General features: G+C 39.8%; 1 protein-coding gene across 2 annotated transcripts in view; it reads right to left on the reverse strand.

The window, feature by feature from the left end:
- Positions 1-21,786, reverse strand: part of RIGI (RNA sensor RIG-I) — a 72,102-nt gene that overhangs the window by 19,919 nt on the left and 30,397 nt on the right. For both annotated transcript variants that reach the window (XM_078370513.1, XM_035307516.3), the window contains exons 3-13: positions 20,461-20,642; positions 19,325-19,472; positions 18,640-18,759; positions 16,504-16,611; positions 15,956-16,109; positions 15,167-15,425; positions 14,690-14,852; positions 12,117-12,221; positions 7,750-7,907; positions 6,634-6,769; positions 3,133-3,281 (exon numbers count right to left, since the gene is read on the reverse strand). In XM_078370513.1, the coding sequence (XP_078226639.1) occupies positions 3,133-3,281; positions 6,634-6,769; positions 7,750-7,907; positions 12,117-12,221; positions 14,690-14,852; positions 15,167-15,425; positions 15,956-16,109; positions 16,504-16,611; positions 18,640-18,759; positions 19,325-19,472; positions 20,461-20,642 (1,682 nt within the window). The remainder of the gene's footprint in view (positions 1-3,132; positions 3,282-6,633; positions 6,770-7,749; positions 7,908-12,116; positions 12,222-14,689; positions 14,853-15,166; positions 15,426-15,955; positions 16,110-16,503; positions 16,612-18,639; positions 18,760-19,324; positions 19,473-20,460; positions 20,643-21,786) is intronic.

Consider the following 21,786-nt stretch of genomic DNA (forward strand, 5'->3'; position numbering starts at 1 on the left):
GCAGAAGAGGCATTTGAGCCCAGGAGTTCAAGAGGCAATAAAACCCTGTCTCTACTAAAAATACAAAAATTAGCTGGGCATGGTGGCATGCACCTGTTGTCCCAGGTACTCAGGAAGCTGAGGCCAGAGAATCTCTTGAACCCAGAAGGCGGAGATTGCAGTGAGCAGAGGTCATGCCACTGCACTCCAGCCTGGGTGACAGAGCAAGACTCCGTCTCAAAAATAAATAAATAAGAGCTGGACGTGGTGGTGTACACCTGCAGTCCCAGCTACTGGGGAGGCTGAGACAGGAGAATCACCTGAGCCAGGGAGGTTGAGGCTGCAAGTGAGCTGTGATTGATTACACTACTATACTCCAACCTAAGCAATGAGAGTGAGACCCTGTCTCAAAAAAAAAAAAAAAAAAAAAAACTTTTAAGGTACCATTTATAACAGCATCGAAAAATTAATACCTAGGTATAAGTCTAACAAAATATGTGCAGAATCCGCTGAAAATGACAAAACACTGATAAACCAAAGAACATGTGGTTATTCACCTCTAAGGTACCCTTAATGATCTCCACCTTCTGTATTCAGATCCTCATGTAATGCCCTCCCCTGAGTGTGAAGGGGACTTCCTGACTTGCTTCTAATAAATAAAATACAACAGATTCGATGTGTCATCATTTCCAAAATGAAGTTATGACTGTGGCTTCCATATTAGACACCCTCTCTCTCAGTCTCTGGGATCATTCACTCTAGGGGAAGCCAGCTGCCTGTCTGTGAGGTAGACCTATGCAGAGGCCCACATGAGTGAACTCAGAGGCCCGTCTGCCAACAGCTGTGTTAGAGGAGTTTGGAAGTAACTTCCACCAGTCAAGCCATGGCCAACACCTTCACTGCAGCCTCATGAGAGATCTTCAGCCAGAAACACCCAGTTAAACTGTTTGCAGATTCATGGCGCATAGATATTGTTAGACAATGAATGTTCATTGTTTCTAGATACTAAGTTTTGGGGTAATTGTTCCTCAGCAATATATAATATAGAAGCCATATGTAAATAGAGAGAGATACTATGGTCATGGATTTGAACACTAAATATTGTCAAGATGTCATTTCTCCCCAATTTTATCTTTAGGTATTTTTAAAAATATTTTTTCAAGACCAAGTCTCACTCTGTCACCCAGGCTGGAGTGCAGTGGTGCAATCTCAACTCACCACATCCTTTGCCTCCCAGGTTCAAGCAATTCTGCCTCAGCCTCCCAAGTATCTGGAATTACAGGGGCAAGCCACCACGCCACGCTAATTTTGGTATTTTTAGTAGAGACAGGGTTTCATGTCAGTTCCATGTGGGCCAGGTTTGTCTCAAACTCCTGACTTCAAGTGATCTGCCCATGGTGGCCTCCCAAAGTGCTTGGATTACAGGCATTTGAGCCACGACATCTGGCCTCAATTTCATGTTTAGATTCAATAAAATCCCAGTAGACCTTTTCGTAGATGTGGACAAGCTGACTCTAAAATGTATATGGAAAGGCAAAGAAATGTAGCTAAAAACCACTTTTAAAAAAAAATTGGAGGACTCACATCACCCCATTTCAAGACTTACTATCAAGCTACAGTAATCAAGACAGCATAGAATGGGTGAAGAGACATATGCATGGATCAATAAAAAGAGAATCCAGAAATAGATCTATGCAAATAGAGTCAACTGATGTTTTCAGAAGTTACAAAGGCAATTCAATGAGTAAAGGATAGTCTTGTCAACATACAGAACTGGAACAACTGGATATCCACATACAACAAGGAAAAAGCAAAAAAAGAAAGCATTTCAACCAATACCTCACAACTTATACAAAATTAATTTAAAATTGACTGCAGACCCAAATGTAAAATGTAAAACTGTGACTTTCTAGATGATAACATAGTTAGAATCTTTGAGGCCTTAGGTAAGCAAAAGATTTTTAGAGATAATACCACAGGCAAAACTCATAAAAGAAAAAACTGATATACTGGACTTTGTCAAAACTTAAAACTTTCAATCTGCAAAAGATAGTAAAGAGAATAAAAGACAAGCCACAGACCAGAAGAAAATATCTGCAAATCACATTTCTGACAGAGGACTTCTTTTGTCAGACTTTTTAAAAAGAATTCTCAAAAACTAAGTAAGATGATAAACCAATTTTTAAATGGGCAAAAGATCTGAACCTCACCAAAGCAGATACAGATAGCTGATAAGCGTAAGACAGATGTTCAGTAATATTCATCATTCATGAAATACAAGTTAAAAATATAGTATCATTACCTACCCATAAAATGACTAACATTTAAAGTAACAAAAGGAAGACATGCTTGCTCTGTAAGTATCAAGACTTATAATTAGAATGCTTAACACAGTGACAGCATGAAGCCAGGTCCCACAACTTTGGGAGGCCAAGGTGGGAGGATTACGTGAGGCCAGGAATTCAAGACCAGTCTGGGCAACATAGCAAGACCCATCTCTACAAAAATAAAATAAATAAATTAGCTGGGCATGGTGGCACATGACTATAGTCCGAGGCATAGTGGGAGAGGGGGCTGAGGTGGAAGAATCGCTTGAGTTTGAGAGGTTGAGACTGCAGTGAGCCATGATTGCGCCACTGCATTCCAGCCTAGGTGACAGAGTGAGACCATAAAGAAGTAGTCTCTAAATGAAGAAGAAAAAAAAAAAGACAGTGAGGCAGTAGAATATTCGTGTAAGGATAAACAAAAAATCAGAATCAAATAGAGAACCCCAAAAGAGACCCACACATACACACAGTTTCTTGATTATAAAGAGAAAACAGATTTTTTTTAAAAAAAAACGTGCTCAGGCTAAAGTGCAGAAGCACACTGTCATAATCACTGCAACCTCAGGTAATACCCCACCTTTAGCCTCCCAAGTAACTGGAACTACATACAGAGGCACACCACCACACCCAACTAATTCTTCCTTTTTTAAGAGATGAGGTCTCTCTATGTTGCCCAGGCTGGTCTTGAACTCTTGGCCCCAAGCAATTCTCCTGCCTTGACTTCCCAAACTTCTGGTATGACAGGTGTGAGCCACCATACCCAGCCCAATCTTTGCAATGCATAGTGCTGGGTTATTTGTTATCTAGAAGGAGAAAGAAAGCTTACATCCACAAGTGCTCTGGTTTTCACAAAGAGAATTGTTATTGTCTCTGGGTTTAAGTGGTACTCTTCTCTTAAGATGAAGCAGAGGTCTTCAAGTTTAGGGTTCTCATTGCTGGGATCCCTGGAAATACTTTCTAGTTCCTGCAGCTTTTCTGCAAATGGGAAAGATTTTATAAATAACTTATCAATTCTAAAAATTTAGAACACACTTTGCACTTTAGCTATCGTTCAGTTAATCTGTAAATCTTTGACCAGAATTTTATGAGTAATAACCACTGATTCAAATTGGCACAACCTTTTAAGAGGCAATTTGGCAATATCTATCAAAACATAATACACGCACATCCTTTGATCCAATAATTCTACATCTAAGAATTTGAGACACAGATATATTTAGAAAATTATGGAAGAGATCTGCAAGGATTTCACTGTACCATTGTGTAGGACATAAAAGAAAAACAGAAAACCTAAGTGCCCAATAGGGAAACAGTTCAATAGATCATGGGCTATGCATCTGTTAATACAATGTGGCTATTAAAATTAATAAGGGAGATATGTACATGATATATATGATATCGAAAATACTTTAAAATTAAAAAAAAATCAAGGCAAGGACAGTATGTTCAGTATGCTCCCATCTTCAAAATATATATAGTTAGGCCGGGTGCAGTGGCTCACACCGGTAATCCCAGCACTTTGGGAGGCCAAGGCAGATGGATCACCTGAGGTCAGGGATTCAAGACCAGCCTGGTCAACTTCGTGAAACCCCATCTCTACTTAAAATACAAAAATTAGCCGGGCATGGTGGCAGGCACCTGTAATCCCAACTCCTCAGGAAGATGAGACAGGAGAATCACTTGAACCTGGGAGGCAGAGGTTGGAGTGAGCCAAGATCTTGCCACTATACTCCAACCTAAAAAAGAAAGTGATACTCTGTCTTAAAAAAAAGAAAAGAAAAAAATACAGATATATAGTTACAAAGCAGGGGTGTGCTACAGCCAGATTATACCAAATTATGGGACTATGGGAGTCAATTGTTGTAGTTTGCTTTTTGTTGTTGTAGTTTTTTGAGATGGAGTCTCCTTCTGTCTCCCAGGCTGGAGTGCAGTGGCACAATCTTGGCTCACTGCAACCTCTGCCTCCTGAGTTCAAGCGATTCTCCTGCCTCAGCCTCCCAAGTAACTGGGGATTACAGGTACATTATACCACACCTGGCTAATTTTTTCTATTTTTAGTAGAGATGGGGTTTCACCATGTTTCCCAGGCTGGTCTTGAACTCCTAACCTCAAGTGACCCACCCACCTCAGTCTCCCAAAGCGCTAGCATTACAGGTGTAAGCCACCATGCCCAGTCAATTGTTAAATTTTATTACTTTTTATAATGATCTACACTTCTGAGGTTAGTTACGTCTATTGTATTTGTATGGTAGAAATACTATAAAATGATGTGCTGCTGCTCATCTCTTTTTAACACTAGTCCAATGACATCATGTTAGTAGCTTGAAATTCACTACAGTGGAAGCAGTTATACCATGGCAATCAAGAAAACACCAAAAATCAGTGCTTGACTGAGACAACAACTCACTCTATCACCCAAGCTGGAGTGCAGTGGTACGATCTCAGCTCACTGCAACCTCTGCCTCCCAGGTTCAGGTGATACTCCCACCTCAACCTCCCAAGTAGCTGGGACCACAGGAGTATACCACTATGCTCAGCTAGTTTTTGTATTTTTGATAGAGATGGGATTTTGCCATGCTGCCCAAACTGATCTCCAGCTCCTGAGCTCAAGCAATCCACCCACCTCAGCCTCCCAAAGTGTCACAGTTACAAGTTAGTGTAAGCCACCATGCCCAGCTTAAATTATTGTTGACAGTCTAGACTTAGGAACATAATAAAAAAAAATGCAGATTAAATTTAGCTATTACATTGTGAATAGCACAAAATACTCAGGAAATACTCTCCCAGTTTTTGAAAAACTATTATACAATTCAGCAAAAAATTGCTTGCATCATTGGCAAACGAGTTAAGTTCCAACATACACATTTGTTTTTTCATTTTCATCTTCTAACATTAATGAAAATATGTACAAACAACCATATCAGAAAGAACCATACTTCTGGCTGGGTACGGTGGCTCACATCTGTAATCCCTGCACTTTGGGAGGCTGAGGCGGGTAGATCACGAGGTCAGGAGTTTGAAACCAGCCTGCCAAGATGACGAAATCCAGTCTCAACTAAAAATCCAAAACTCAGCTGGGCGCAGCAGCAGGCACTTGTCATCCCAGCTACTCAGGTGACTGAGACAGGAGAATCACTTGAGTCCGGGAGGCAGTGAGCTGAGTTCATGCCACTGTACTGTAGCCTGGGCAACAGAGCAAGACTGTCTCAAAAAAAAAAAAAGAACTATACTTCTTTGTCATTACAACCCTTGGTTGGCCATGGATATAAAAATTCTGCAAAAACCACCAAAAGCATTCTATGAGAGTCTACTGGCTATGTGGAATTTACAATAAAGGATATTATATTTTTATTATTTGTAAATTGTGTGCTGTATATATCTTCTATATCAATAAAATAATAAGCTTATGTACATATATATATAAATACATACTTTTTTTCTCCAGTGGGTTGTTAAATGTTTACCAGCACAGCACTGGTTACACATATGTACAATAAATACTTATAGGTCAAGAAAACCCAAAATTATTAGCAGTAATTACCTTTGGGAAAAGAATTCAAAGCAGGGAGAGGGAAAACTTTTTTTTTGTTTCATATCTATTTTTTTTAATCATATTCGGGCAGTGAGATAATGTGCCATTTTGGGTTTCTCTTTATATAAAAGTATATATAGGCTAAGTGCAGTGGCTCATGCCTATTAATCCCAGCACTCTGGGAGGCCAAGGCAGGTGGATCACTTGAGGTCAGGAGTTCGAGGCCAACATGGCAAAACCCCATCTCTACTAAAAATACAAAAATTATCTGGGTGTGTTGGCATACACCTGCAGTCCTGGCTCTTTGGGAGGCTGAGACACAAGAATTGCCTGCGTCTGGGAAGCAGAGGTTTCAGTGAGCCATGATTTGAGCCACTGCACTCAACCCTGGGCAACAGAGCAAGACTCCATCTCAAAAAAAAAATAAAAATAAAAATAAAGTATATGTAAATTATAGTCTTTTTAATATCATTAAAACACTTTTTCTTATTTTTTAAAATTACTAAAAAAGAACATTAAACCAAAAGAATGCTACTGTCTATGAACCATATGGGAAACACCCTTTGCAAATCCTATTGTATTTTCCTTCTAAATAGGGAACAGTATAAGCAACAGAATCTTTCCATAGATACTAGATTTCACTGAAGCTAAATAGTCCTACCATCTACACCTTCCTATATCGAGGACAACTCCCTAAGCATTCCCAAGTTTATGTATATCAAATATAATACATGTTTGTATTGCCAATCCAGTAACCAGACCCCAGCGGCTTCCTCCTCTGAAACCACCACCCACCTTCAAATCTCTGAGTAAGATCTTGCTCAGTCTCATCGAATCCTGCTGCCCGGACATTGCTGAAGAAGTCTTTCAAGTAATGCAGAGCATCCTTCATTCGTGCATGCTCACTGATAATGAGGGCATCATTATATTTCTGTTGAAAGCAAAAACTGTCTCAATATGCTTCCAATGTCTACCACATTCACTGTACTTAAGTTCAATTCATTGTACTTAAAGAATCAGTTTTAAGGAAACTTTTCAAATCTATTCCATCTTATTTTTTTTTTTAAAGATGAATGGCTTCTAACAGTTCTGTAACAAAGCATTTGAACCAAATACTGTTTTTAAAAAACTCAATTGGCTGGTTACATTAATTATAATCACTTTGGATTCTTGAATTCTACTAAGAAAAACTACATGAAAAACACATATCAGAATTAAAAAAAAATAATGAAAGTACATCAACTTCCACACCAACCTGCCTCATAATTCCAACATTTCACTTGATTTCTATAAACAGCTCAAGCCATCACCAAATTGTCAGTGCACCTTCAAAATGATGGCCCTGACCACCTCCATCAACTGTTCAACTAAGCTAATTAAAATTCTACAAATGCATGCTGATTGAATGCATTTTAAAATATTCTCAGTGGCTGGATAAGCAGAGCTGATGGCTGTCACTGTAGTTCCTTAACTTCTTGGTTAGCCAGAGAACCTGGTTTTCTGAGCATGGGGCATCATCAAAGGTGAAGAAACGTATGTTTCAGGACATGGCAACAGAACCCACTCGCTGAACTTTAAAGATGGCTGTCACTGGACTGGTCATGTTTCTGGAATAATGTTCTCTTAACCATCACCCAAATTTTTCGAACTACGACAGTTAATGCTAGAGGCATGGCATAGATTCTGAGCGTTTGTTTCAGTCCTATTGCCTCCAGTGTGAAATTTCAGAAAGCAAACTGAGATGATGCTGAATGGGGCAACTTTTGGAGTTTGCTTCCTAAGAACTTTCTGGAAAGGTTCCTAATCGAGCTCTTGGAGACAGGATGAGAAGTTGATGTCATCTTGGCTTCCACAGTGCCAATCCCAGTAGGTGCTGTGACCAGAATAGGACTTTCAAAAGGAGGAACATACCCGCAAATGTGAAGTGTACAAAAACAGGGCTTTACAAATCCTGCTCTCTTCATCTTTGTCTGGCATCTGGAACACCATGCATGCTTTCTGAACTGTAACAATCCATTGTTCATATTTTTGTGTTCCAAATTCCCTATTTTGAATTTGAGATAAGTTTTCTGGAAAAAAAAAAAAAAGTTTGTCACTGTGTCATATGGTCAGTCATTTAGGGATATAAACAAGCCTCACCCTCTAATTTTCTTTTCCTTTTTTTTTTTTTGAGGTGGAGTCTCGCTCTGTTGCCCAGGCTGGAGTGCAATGGCACGATCTTGGCTCACAGCAACCTCTGCCTCCCTGGTTCAAGTGATTCTCCTGCCTCGGGCTGCTGAGTAGCTGAGATTACAGTCATATGCCACTATGCCCGGCTAATTTTTGTATTTTTAGTAGAGACAGTGTTTCACCATGTTGGTCAGGCTGGTTTCAAACTCCTGACCTCAGGTGATCCACCTGCCCTGGCTGCCCAAAGTGTTGGGATTACAGGCATGAGCCACTGCACCTGGCCTAATTTTCTTTCTTACTCTGTGTAAACAGGGTATTCCTCCTGAAATAGTATGAGTTTTAGCTAGACTTAAGTAGATTTAACTAGATTCAGACTGGTGAAAAGGTGGAGGCAGGGTATATGAGGTGGGAGGAGTAAGAAAATAGAAACTCAAGTGATTCCATCACCATCTCTCCATCCTTCTGCTACTTCCACTATTCAGAACACATCAATGTGCTGCTGGATAATATGACAGCCTCCAAACTGGTCTTCCTACCTCTTGCCTTGTTCCCTCTCTTGAATTTTAAGCAGTACATCTGGTGGGTGGGTGGGTGTATTTCTTGAGTACTATGTACCAAGAATCAAAGTACCTTACATTCATAATTTCATTTAATTTTCACAACCCTGGGATACATTGTATGTGTGTGTGTGTGTGTGTGTGTGTGTGTGTGTGTTTCTTGAGTATCATGTACCAAAAATCAAAGAACCTTACATTCATAATTTCATTTAATTTTTACAATCCTGAGATACATATTACGTTTCACATATCAGGAAACTAAAATTCACAAAAGCTTAGTAATTTAGCAAGTACCTGGAGAAAGGGCAGGAATTCAAACCCATGTGTCAGATGCCCAAGCTCTGCTGGTTCTATGAGCTGACAACCAAGAAGTCCAGATGTAAAACAATGGACATGAAAAACCCAACTTTGCCTTTAAAAATGAGTAAATAAGTAAAAATAACAGGTTTCAAGAGCTTCATCAGGAAAGGATACATAAAAGCAAGAGATTGGCCGGCACCATGGCTCAAGCCTGTAATCCCAGCACTTCAGGAGGCTGAAGTGGGTGGATCACAAGGTCAAGAGATCAAGACCATGCTGGCCAACATGATGAAAACCCATCTGTACTAAAAAAAAAAAACTTAGCTGGGCATGGTGGCTCACGCCTGTCCCAGCTACTCGGGAGGCTGGGGCAGGAGAATTGCTTGAACCCAGGAGGCAGAGGCTGAAGTGAGCTAAGATTGAGTCACTCCAACCTGGTGAGAGAGACTCTGTCTCATTCATTCATTCATTCATAGATAGATAGATAGATAGACAGACAGACAGACAGGAGATTTAGAACTCAGCACAGCTTATGTTCTCCTTTGCTGTGAACTTGGGCCTCCTGTTCTCCAGAGCAGCATTCACAGGGCCAAGAATAGAATAGGCCCTCAAAAGACACTTATGGATGCATCTGTCTGTGTGCATCTCCTGGGCTAAGCCTCAGTTGCTTGGTTTACAGCTGGAGCATCTGCTGTGGTCCAGGCTCTGTGCAAGGTGCTGGGGATAAAAAGATGATGAGGGTACGGCTGTGTTCTCAAGAACCTGAGTCTGTCAGTTACTCTGGCGTCAGTTCCCCAGGCTCCTCATGAAGAGCACAGTACAAAAAAAGTCATAAGCAAGAGCTACATTTCTGGGATAAATTCTTCCCCTCACTCATTCATTTTCAGTAATAGGAACAATGGAGGCTACCCAAACAAGTAGTACTGACACACTTCTTTCCAAGATGCAGCTATAACAAGGTGGCCAGCAGTAAAGATGATGAGCCAACAAATACTGATTGAACGTGGGTAGGTGTCAAAATAGCCTAAGCAATTTAGAAATGAGCAACTAACTGGATTTGGACTGGCAAAAAGGTGGAGGCAGGGTACCTGAGGTAGGAGAAGAAAACAGAAACTCACATGACTCCATCGCCATCTCTCCATCCTTCTGCCACTTCCTCAATTCAGAACACATCAGTGTGCCCCTGGATAACAGGGCAACCTCCAAACTGGTCTCCCTTCCTCCTGCCTTTTTCCTTCCAACCCATTGTCTACCCAGCAGTTAGAGGGAGCTTGCAAAATTACAAATGAGAAATGGTTCTACCCCACTGCTTGAAAGCCTTGAGTGGATTCCTCCAGCCAAAGTCCTGCCCCAGCTCACAGGCTCCTCCCCGTGATCTAGCCTCTGTTTGCTTTTGCTTCTCATTTCTGGCCACTCTCACTTCTGCATTTTACAGGACTAATGGAAGTCCCCATACTCTTTCTAGTCTCCCAGCCATTGCATATGCTATTCCCTCTGCCTGAAACACCCCTTATCACGCCACCATATCAGCTGCTTTATTATCACTCCTTATCTAATTTTGGCTTTACCATTAGACTAGAAATGCCTTAAGGGCAGGGACTGTGTTTTAGGGTTCGTTGCTGTATTCCCATCACCTAGCACATTCCTTAGCACTAAATGAATAAACATATGCATGAACACATTCAGGGAACTGCTAAATCAAAGGATTCAGGTAGGGAAGTAGTAGGATAACACTGGAAAGATACATAGAACCTGGTTGTTCAGGAAGAGCTCAGACTGCAGGTTAGAGGTGTGAAGATTACACTGTAAGCAAAGGGTGTTTTTTTTTTTTTTTTTTTTTGAGATGGAGTTTTGCTCTTGTTACCCAGGCTGGAGTGCAATGGCGCAATCTCGGCTCACCACAACCTCTGCCTCCTGAGTTCAAGCAATTCTCCTACCTCAGCCTCTCGAGTAGCTGGGACTACAGTCATGCGTCACCATGCCCAGCTAATTTTTGTATTTTTAGTAGAGACGAGGTTTCACCTTGTTGACCAGGATGGTCTCGATCTCTTGACCTTGTGATCTACCCACCTCGGCCTCCCAAAGTGCTGGGATTATAGGCGTGAGCCACCACGCCTGGCCGGCAAAGGGTTTTTAAGCAGGACAGTGACATGATGAAATGTATTCATGAAGATGAAGACTAGTTCATGAGGGATTGAATGGCAGAGGGAGTTCAGGGAGGCAAAACCAGCTAGAAGGCTGTTAGAATAGTTAGAATAGAAATTAAACTGTGAATGAAAAGGGAAGAGAAAAGCAAAATAAATGTGAGAGGAGAGACACCACGAGGTGTCTTAGAGACATCACATTCAACAGCTCTAAAACTTAAAACTCACTCTGTACCTGCCAAGACTGCTTCTAGTCTGGAACTGGGACCACCCACTGGCATTCATACAGGTGCCTAAGTCAGAAGCCTAAGGAGAAATCAGCCCTTCCCGCCCCTCCCTCGGCCCCACCCAAATCTGGTTAGCCATCCAGTCCTAACATTCCCAGTTGGAAGCATCTCACGTGTCTCCTTCCTTCTCCAGTCCATCTCTACTGGACTTCTGTTCGGTCCTGCTCATTTACTGATATCTTTATTACATCACTAATCAGTTTTAAATTCTCATTTCTTTCCCATTGTTTTTAGGATAAAATTGAAAGCCAGGCCCTCACTGTCTTCCCTTGGCCCATCTCTACTCGCGCTACTTTAGTGCTGGGAAATGTGCTAGGTGATCAGACCAAGGTATGAATCTGAGCCAGCAAAGGAATAGTGGTTTCATCAGGTAAATAGAAAACTCAGGAGGGAAAGCTGATTTAGAAGGTCAAGAAGGCAATGAACTGACTTAAGTATGGTTATTTTTCAGGTGCGTGTGTCCAGATGAACTTACTTTGGATTTAAAAAGAAAAAAAAAAAAACAGAATAAGGAGGATATATAAGGCTTCTAAATAACATATAATTAAGGCAGACAATCTCTGGATATGGTCTTGACATTATCGGAACTAAGGAGAATGTAAAAAGACCATAGTGAGGCCGGGCGTGGTGGCTCATGCCTGTAATCCAAGCACTTTGGAGGCCAAGGCGGGCGGATCACCTGAGGTCGGGAGTTCAAGACCAGCCTGACCAACATGGGGAAACCCCATCTTAAAAAAAAAAAAAAAAAAAAAAAAGACCATAGTGAACAATATATGGCTATTTCCAAATAGAGAAAACACAAAATATGAGATTTATCTTACCAAGGTCTTTGCAGATTCTCTTTGCCAGACCCTCTGTCTCTCTCATCAGCTGAGCTATGATGCATTTAAATTTGTCGCTAATCCGTGATTCCACTTTCCTGAAAACTAGAGACATAAAAAAAAAAAGAGAGTGAGTAGTATATTTTCAAGAAGGAAAGACTGTAGTTCAAAGTAGATATTTCTCAAACCTTTCTCTGCCTTTGTTAAATCCTCTGAAAACCCTGAGGTTCCAGGCTCACTGGCAGGTGGTCTAGATATAACAAATGCTCAAAAACCTTGCAATGGCTTCCTGTTGCTTCCTGTACTGATTTTAACATCTTTCGTGGTGTAGATCTAACCAGCTTATTTTTATTGATTTATTTTTATTTTTTGAGACAAAGTCTCGCTCTGTTGCCTAGGCTGGAGCACAGTGGCGCAGTCTCACTCACTGCAACCTCCGTCTCCTGGGTTCAAGCGATTCTTCTGCCTCAGCCTCCTGAATAGCTGGGACTACAGGTACGCACCACAACACCCAGCTAATTTTTATATTTTTAGTAGAGATGGGGTTTCACCATACTGGCCAGGCTGGTCTCGAACTCCCGACTTTTGTGATCCACCCGCCTCAGCCTCCCAAAGTGCTGGTATTACAGATGTGAGCCACTGCATCTGGCCTAACCAGCTTCTTACTGTGGCTGTCCTGTAACCTCTTCTCTGATGAGGCTGGCATCTTTCATGTCTCCTCAAGTGTCACAATCTAATCCCATCTCTGTGCTTTGCTATTCTCCCTCCCCACACAGCCTCCAGTGGTATTCACAGTGATCCTACCATTTATCAGTGTATTATTTCAGCCTAATTATTAATTGCCTACTATGTGCCATGCTTTGGTTATAAACAGTTGAAAGAACACACTCCATGCTCCATAGAGGGCTGTGATCTTAAAGGAGAGGAATATACATGGCTAACTAACTACAGCAGAGTTCTGTAACAGAAGTACATGCAAAGTGTGGCTGGGCACAGTGGCTCATGCTTGTAATCCCACCACTTTGGGAGGCCAAGGAGGGTGGATCATTTGAGGTCAGGAGTTCAAGACCAGCCTGGCTGGCCAACATGGCAAAATCCCATCTCTACTAAAAAATACAAAAAATTAGCTGGGCGTAGTGGCACACACTTGTAATTCCAGCTACTCACGAGGCTGAGGCAGGAGAATCATTTGAACCCAGGAGGTGGAGGTTGCAGCAATGAACCAAGATAATACTACTACACTCCAGCCTAGGCAACACTGCAAGACTCTGTCCCAGAAAAAAAAAAAAAAGTAGTAGGACATGAAAAGTGTCACAAAACATAGGCAAACACCTAATTCTTCCAGAGAAGTCACAGCTGTAGAATAAATACAGGAAGAAGAAAGGAAAAAGAGTAGTCATCTATATTCCATCACGACTTGGCAAAGAAAAAGAAAAAAAAAGAGCAGTGATGTACAAAGGAAGCACAGACAAGAGCTTGGAGAGAGAAAGCACAGGGCATGTTTGAGGAGCCCAGAGGAATGCGACATGGTTGGGTTTATGAATGTTTGGAGGCGATGAAGCTCAGAGGGCTGGAGGAGGAGGATTATAAAGAAATTCATATGTGACCCTGAAAAGCTGGGATTGGGTACATCACACTCCTTACAAGCAGCCTTCGAAAAGCAGCTTACCTACAACACTCCCTATTCCATGTGGATTTGTTCTACCTCAGACATACAGTCACATACTACTCAGAGAGCAAGGGTGTAATCCTATGTATTTTCTGTACCCCTCTCTTCTTTGCAGGGTTAGTATAATAATAACATCAATCAACAGTTGTTAGTCTTACTAAAAATTCATATCCAGCCGGGCGTGGTATCTCACATCTGTAATCCTAGGACTTTGGGAGGCCGAAGCAGGTGGATCACCTGAGGTCAGGAGTTCGAAACCATCCTGGCCAACATGGTGAAACCCTGTCTCTACTAAAAATACAAAAATTAGCCAGGCTCAGTGGTGGGTGCCTGTAATCCCAGCTACTTGGGAAGCTGAGGCAGGAGAATTGCTTGAATCCAGGAGGCGGAGGTTGCTGTGAGCTGAGACGCCACTGCACTCCAGGCTGGGTGACAGAGCAAGACCCCATCTCAAAAAAAAAAAAATCATATCTGATCTTTTGCGGAGGGATATCATGAATTCAGATCATTCCATTTCAACTAAAATGATCAAATACATATTCAAACAGTGATGACCATACGGGCACAGACCATGGAACAAGGCTGAGCCCAGCTCTTGGCTATCTGATGCCTAAATTCTCTCATCATCTCTTTTGCATCACTAGTACCTTTATAAGAGGTTTTTGGAACCAAAGAGGAAGAACCTTTGCTCTCTACAGGCCACTTCTGAGGTTCATCCATTGCTTGGGAAGAGAGCTCAGTTAGAGAGAGAGGCTAAAAATGTGACTATTACTCAAGTTTGGAGTTAAATATTTTTTACTAAACAGAGAAAGAGTCAAAGTTCAGTTTTCATCTAGATGGCTCTGAACTACTGCTAGCAGAGAGTAACCAAATCTCAAAGGGCTTGTTCCTGGATCCAACTTACACTTCTGGGGCTTATAAACAACTTGCTCCAGTTCCTTCAGGTTGTCTTGGACTGTTGCTATCACTGACGCATCAAGAGAAGCACAGAGTTTGCAGATATAATCCAAAGCTTCATCTGTGTTTTTGGCATCCCCAACACCAACCGAGGCAGTCAGCCCAATGACCTGTAAGAAGCATTCCAAATCATTAGATGTCTGAGAAATAGCACAATGTTTCCACAACCCCTCATATAACTCTTTCCTGCTGGAGTAGGGCTTTTGTTTTTGCTTTTACTGACACACAGCATATGGTACATGGAGGCACATAATGTGTATTTTACTAAGTGAACAAATGAATAAATGAACCAAAATTAAAAATGAGTTGTATAATATGGACTTAGGACCTGAGAAGGACATCTTCAGTGTGGCCACAAGAGTAAGTAAATAAAAGTTAGGAAGATTATAGCTTTTCTGAAGAATTCGTCTGACTTTGGAGATACCTGGGGCAGTGGGCCTGAAGATCCTCCAAGTTTCTGATCTAGATAATTGAACATGATCATATTGTATGGATGTTGTTTACTAGTGTTGTGGCATTCATCAAATATCATCAAAGTAAAGATGGACAGTGATGGAATCGTTCCATTTTTAAGGTTGTTCACAAGAATCTGTGGAGTTAAAATGATGATGTCGTTGTTCTCAACAATCTGTTTCACTGGGACATTCTCAGCTGTTGCTCCAGAAATGCCTGTAACTCTATACCTGAAATGACAGAAATTCCATATTACCAACCACAATGTGAATAAGGAACCATGAAGATGAAATGCTGGATCCGATCATCAACTGATTAAGTTCTCCCTGAGTCCAAAAGGAGTATAGCTGTAGGCAAGTCCTTAGCACATAGTAAGTGCTTAGCCTGACACACAGTAAGTGATCAATAAATCTAAGATAGTTGTGATTTATAGTAGTATATATTAAGTAACCAAGAGAGAAAAGAAAACTTAAAAGAGTAATATCAAATAAATTATAAAATCACTAAAGAAGTTAAATGTGCCACTTAAACATCACATTTATCCCTGAAGTCATTTACTCCCTGTACAAGGGCAAACCAGGGGCATTTAAGACTTCTGGGACATATAACAAAAAAGACTTGAATCCATGAATGAATTATATCCTGATTATATAAAAGCTGAATCTAATATAAGTTTTATCATTTTTTCCAAAATAAAACAGAAATCACATCAATTACATGAAGCTGAAGAAAAAGAAGTTGAACCAACTATTATACCTACCCAAGTCTTTCAAAGTATTTTGAGAATACAGATTTCTGCTGTTCATACACTGGGATCTGATTAGCGAAAAAGACAACTTTCCCCTTTTGTCCTTGCGGGAATTTTTTAAGATGATGTTCACATATAAGGAGTGCAACTAAGGTTTTTCCACAACCTTTTAACATGTAAGGAAAAAATAAAACATGTAACTCATATGATATTAGATATTTCTCTAAAAAGGCATTTATTTTTGGCTCTTCTAATACCACAGAGCTGACTAATTGATAATTTAGATGGGTTAACAATTACGGAATTTACACTATAACTAAAAAATATCAAGCTACTCCCTAGATAGCATGCTAACAGCCAGAACCCAAAAGCAAGCTAACAGAGGGTACTTTTCTTTACCTTCTCATGTCCCATAAAATAATTAGGATTATGTTATTAGGACAGTTTTTTCAAAAGACACATGAACAAGGAAAAAACTGAAACTTGCCCATTCTGTCCCAGTATTCAATAAAAGAAAAAAAGGAAACAAAAAACTATATAAGTGATGGCAACTGGCTTACCTGTAGGAGCACATATTATTGTGTTTTTTCCTTTCTTGGCAGGCAAAGCAAGCTCTAATTGGTAACTTCTTGGTTTAAATGGGCTGTACAAGTTTGTATCAGACACTTCTGGAATACAAAAGAAACAAAATTACCAAATAGCTCCTGCTCTGAGGAATCAGGGAAATAGCCACAGTCTAAAGTCCACAAATTCTGACTCCAGCAAGAAGCGCCTCATTGGAGACAGTTTAGAATCCTTTCCTTGTTAACCATTCTAGCTTTTTCACTAATCTGAAGTACAAAATTCTCTCAATGACAAAGTATTGATGGTAAGAAAGAAAGAAAAAAACATGAATTATTTTTTATACAATCATGGAAGCCTAACAAAGAGAAACCACAGCAAGAATAGCCCAATTCTGGGTAAGACAAGTTGTCCCTTTGTTAAAGGCAATGCTGTATGGAACAAAGCAACAAATCCTCCCAAGATCTTTGAAGAAATCCAAACTGTTACCAAAGCAATTTCTTAAGTAGCAATAATGCTTTGTCCTTCTTCAAGTTCTCAAATGGCATTTTCTCTCAATACAACCAGAAGTTTTGAAAAATAATCAAAGGCTTTATCTCAGTAACAGGTAAGCATACAAAATATTAAAGCTAGCAAAGACTTTGGAAATTGTCTACTGAATCTACCCTACCCATTTTAGAGAAAGGGAAAATTTCTAAAAAGTTAAGTGAATTACCCTCACAGAAAAGACATGTAAGGGCCAGGCACACTGGCTCATGCATGTAATCCCAGCACTTTGGGAGGCCAAGGTGGAGAGATCACTTGAGGTCAGGAGTTAGAGACCAGCTTGGCTGACATGGTGAAACCCCATCTCTACTAAATATACAAAATTAGCCAGTTGTGGTGACACACGCCCATGGTCCCAGCTACTTCGGAGGCTGAAGCAGGAGAATCACTTGAACCCAGAAGGCCGAGGTTGCAGTGAGCTGAGATGCACTGCTGCACTCCAGCCTGGGCAACGGAGTGAGACTCCATCTCAAAAACAAACAAAAAAAGACGTAAGAATCTTCACGTCAGAAAATTTAAAGCAATGCACATTCATTGACTTTATTCTGTTTGTTCTTTGTTTCTGTTTTTTTCCAGGGTAACAGATTTTATTCTGGAATGACCAAAAAAGAAAAAAAAAAAAAAGACACTTGTAACATCCAGTTGCAGAAGTAATCTGCACATTTTATTTCTATGGAGTTATCCTAATATCATTTTTCTTCTAACACTGCTCATTATTAATCCTAATTTCTTTCCGGATATCCTTTTATAAATAACTCTATTACGGCATAGTATGCAACTTTCCAGTCTCAAAAAACTGTCAAGAAAATATGGTTCAAGAAGATAAGGGGCCCTCACAGGGCCACAGCTAACTTATACAGAGCCTTTGTGTAAATGAGAAAAAGGAGCTGCACACTAACTTCATCAACTTGCAGGGCAGCCCTGAGATCCTTAAAAGAAATTGAGCAAGTGGCTCAGAAAAAGACTTTCTCACTCATAGGCAGGTGATGAACAATGAGAACACATGGACACAGGGAGGGGAGCACTACACACTGGGGTCTACTGGGGGGAATAGGTGAGGGACAGTGGGGTGGGGGGATATCATGGGGAGAAATGCCAGATGTGGGTGAAGGGGAGGAAGACAGCAAATCACACTGCCACGTGTGTACCTATGCAACTATCTTGCATGTTCTGCACACACATGTACCCCAAAACTTAAAATGCAATAAAAAAAAGAAAAAGAAAAAGAAGACTTCCTAAAGTCTTTCTTTAGAAAGACTAGAAAGCAAGACTGATTTGGGAATTCATAGACATTGCATTTTGGTGAAGACTCTATGTGCACTTCCAGTGTAGACACACACATACTTTCTTAGTGGTAAAAGAAGAAAAAAAGATAGTAAAAGAAGAAAAGAAAGATAGTGGAAGAAGAACTAGAAGGAGAGAATGGCATTCTAAAGACAGAAAGGGTATCTATTGTAACATAAATTCTCTTTTCCAATTTTCCTTACAAACCTTTTCACAAGGCTGTGACTTCTGGTACAGCAAAACATGTCCCCACACCAAATACCAGAAGAGCACCATTATGGAAAAGAACAAACAGTGTGGGATACCTGAAGGCAGACATGAATTCTCACTCAGGTTCTGGCATTCTGGATCTTCTTGGTAGAAAATCTGTATGTCAGAAGTTTCCAACTTCTCCTCAAGATCTTCCGTTTCCACATCTTTTATACCTTTTTAAGACCAAAAAAGTCTTAGAATCTTAATATAATCTGCTTATAGTTTTGATGTTGAAAGCTCCACAAAAAGGTCATAACACTAAATTTTTAACTTCTATTAAAATTTCTCACAACCACTCCCCTTCACCTTTTAAAACAGTTAAATAAATCATTTTAAGTTTAAAATCTCAATTTAGAGTTTACCTCCAATGTAATTTACAGCTATATTGCTCAAAGTGTGGAACGTATTGCCTTACTGAATCAGTATCCACATTTTAACAAGACCTTGGAGGGATTCATATGCATAAAAAAAAAAAGAGGAGCATGATTTAGCAGACGTTCGTGTCTTCCATTTCTGACTGACTCTTGACCCAAGAAATGAGATGTGTATTTACAGAAGCCTAGGAAAGCTAAGACTAGACATTCAGATGTTTATCAAACTCAGCCTTTGAAACTGCCTCCCTCCCAGAATTGAGCTTCCTGCTCTGGCTGAGGGGAAAACGCCTCTGATGGGATGTAAAAGACCAGCTGGAATGAGTGAAGCCCGAAGTAGAGATGTGAGGAGGGCACGGTGTCTTACCTTTCTCTACAATCCACAGCTCACTGAACTTGTTCCTATCTTTCTCCAAAGCAAGTTTCAAAGTTTTGGGCCAGTTCTCTTTATCTGATCTGAGAAGGCATTCCACCAATTTCTCTGCACCTGCCATCATTCCCTTAGTGGAGCAAATCTAAGCAAGACAACTGTAGTTTATTGATCAATTATCCCAAAAGTTTTCCCTTTATCAGTTTTTACCAAAGAAATGTCAGTTCATCAGTTCATGTAGTATCTGATTTAAAGCCATTGAACATTATGGTTCAATGGGTCATATTCACGACAATTTTTGCCCCATCCAATACAGTCTTTTAAGATACCTTTTCCTTCATCCTTGTCCTTTACACATGACAAGCCTTCTCATCACTATGTCAAACCTTGTCACTATGTCAAGCCAAGCCTTCTCATCACCTCTGAGATCCTCATCAGCAATATTAGGAAAATAATCATTTGACAACCATTCCCAACATGAATCCCAAAAGTTTTCCCTTTATCAGTTTTTCCCAACATGAATATATTGGCATATAGCAATATTTGGAAACAGATAACAAAATATTTACAATTTTTTTCAGGGTAGAGGAATTTGTGTGACTTTTATTATTAATAATAACTGAAGTGTATTGTACACGTACTCTGTGCAAGGCATATATGAGTACTTTACATATATTATCTCATTTAACCCTTACAAAAATACCATATTAATAAGGCACATTATTTACATTTTACACACAAAGAAACAGATATTCAGAGATGCTAAGTAACTTGCCCAAGATCATACCACTAGTAAGTGGTTGAGCTAAGATTCTAACAAAATTCCTCTGTGTCCAGAGTCTAAACACTTAACTGCTAGAGTCTATAGTCTTTTCTCATTTGCTCAACTGTTCAATTTGAATTAGCATAAAACACTGTTCACAGACTATGGTGATGTTAACTGAAAATACAGAAAACTTTAAAATCTTTGTGACATAAAAATTACTCAGTTCCCATTAAAAGTACTAGTCTAGCATTAGTCTATGAGTACTTTTATGGATTTCAGTGATCTTTCTCGGGTCTAAAACAGTATGGAAAATAGAAGTCCCATGTTATAATTATTTCCCCAATTTAAGTATTTTATATTAACTTACCTGTATAATTTCTTCACACTCCTGATTAATTAAACATTCAGATAGATCAGGAAGGATATCTGTTGGAATAATTCTACTTTTAAATTCTGGTTGTAAACGTTTTAAAAGTAATCTATACTCCTCCAACTTTTCAATTTTTTGGAAATCCCAACTTTCAATGGCTTCATAAAGTCCAGAATAACCTGAAAAGAAAGAAAAAAAGTGGACTTTCATGAAACCAACTGAAAAACACTTCCAGATTAGTATCACAGAAATCATGTTTGAATACATGGTGGTAGAATTCAAGAAATATCTATAAATTACCCCCAATTGTCATTGATTTTTCTTTTTTTTGAGACGGAGTTTCGCTCTTGTAACCCAGGCTGGAGTGCAATGGCACGATCTCGGCTCACCGCAACCTCCACCTTCTGGGTTCAAGCAATTCTCCTGCCCCAGCCTCCCAAGTAGCTGGGACTACAGGCGTGCACCACCATGCCCAGCTAATTTTTGTATTTTTAGTAGAGACGGGGTTTCACCTCGTTGACCAGGATGGTCTCAATCTCTTGACCTCGTGATCCACCTGCCTCGGCCTCCCAAAATACTGGGATGTCATTGATTTTTCAAAAAGAAAACAGTGTTCATTTTAGTCACCCAACACTTGAGGTCTTCTAGCAATGTTTATTATCTATTGGGAAAAAGTACTAAGAACAACTATGAAGTCTTAGATTTTGATCTTAGTATAAAATCTTTCTTCTAAAGTGCCCCATGGACTTCACCTACAATCTCTGACTTGTCTTTACAAAGTCAGATTCAACAGGTTTGTTATCGTATCTTCTCAGTGGAAAGCAGTAAAGAAGGCAAAAAGAGATATAAATCTTAATTCCTGCCCCCAAGGAACTTTCCTTCTCATTTTTCTAAGTTAATATTAAGTAAATGGGAAATTTACCTAATATTATTCTATCTGCCTTTAAAAGATATTTATTTAAAAATCATATTTAGAAAGTTCAGAGGAAAATACTAATGGTCAACAAACATACACAAGATGTTCAACCTCATTCTTTTGTTAAATTGTGGTAAAAAAAAAAACAGATTAAACATCTACCATCTTAACTACTTTTAAACGTACACTTCAGTCGTGTTTAATTCATTTTGTTATAAAACAGAAATCCACACCTTTTTACACCTTGCAAATCTAAAACTCTATAAAACAACTACTTTTTCTCCCCTCTCCCGTTCCTGTTTACCACCACTCTGTTTCTATGAGTCTGACGACTTTAGATAATTTATGTAGGTAGCAAAATAAATATTTGTCTTTTTGTGACTGGCTTACTTCACTCAGCAAAATGC

Source organism: Callithrix jacchus, chromosome 1 (assembly GCF_049354715.1).
Source record: "Callithrix jacchus isolate 240 chromosome 1, calJac240_pri, whole genome shotgun sequence".
Taxonomy (NCBI): Eukaryota; Metazoa; Chordata; class Mammalia; order Primates; family Cebidae; genus Callithrix; species Callithrix jacchus.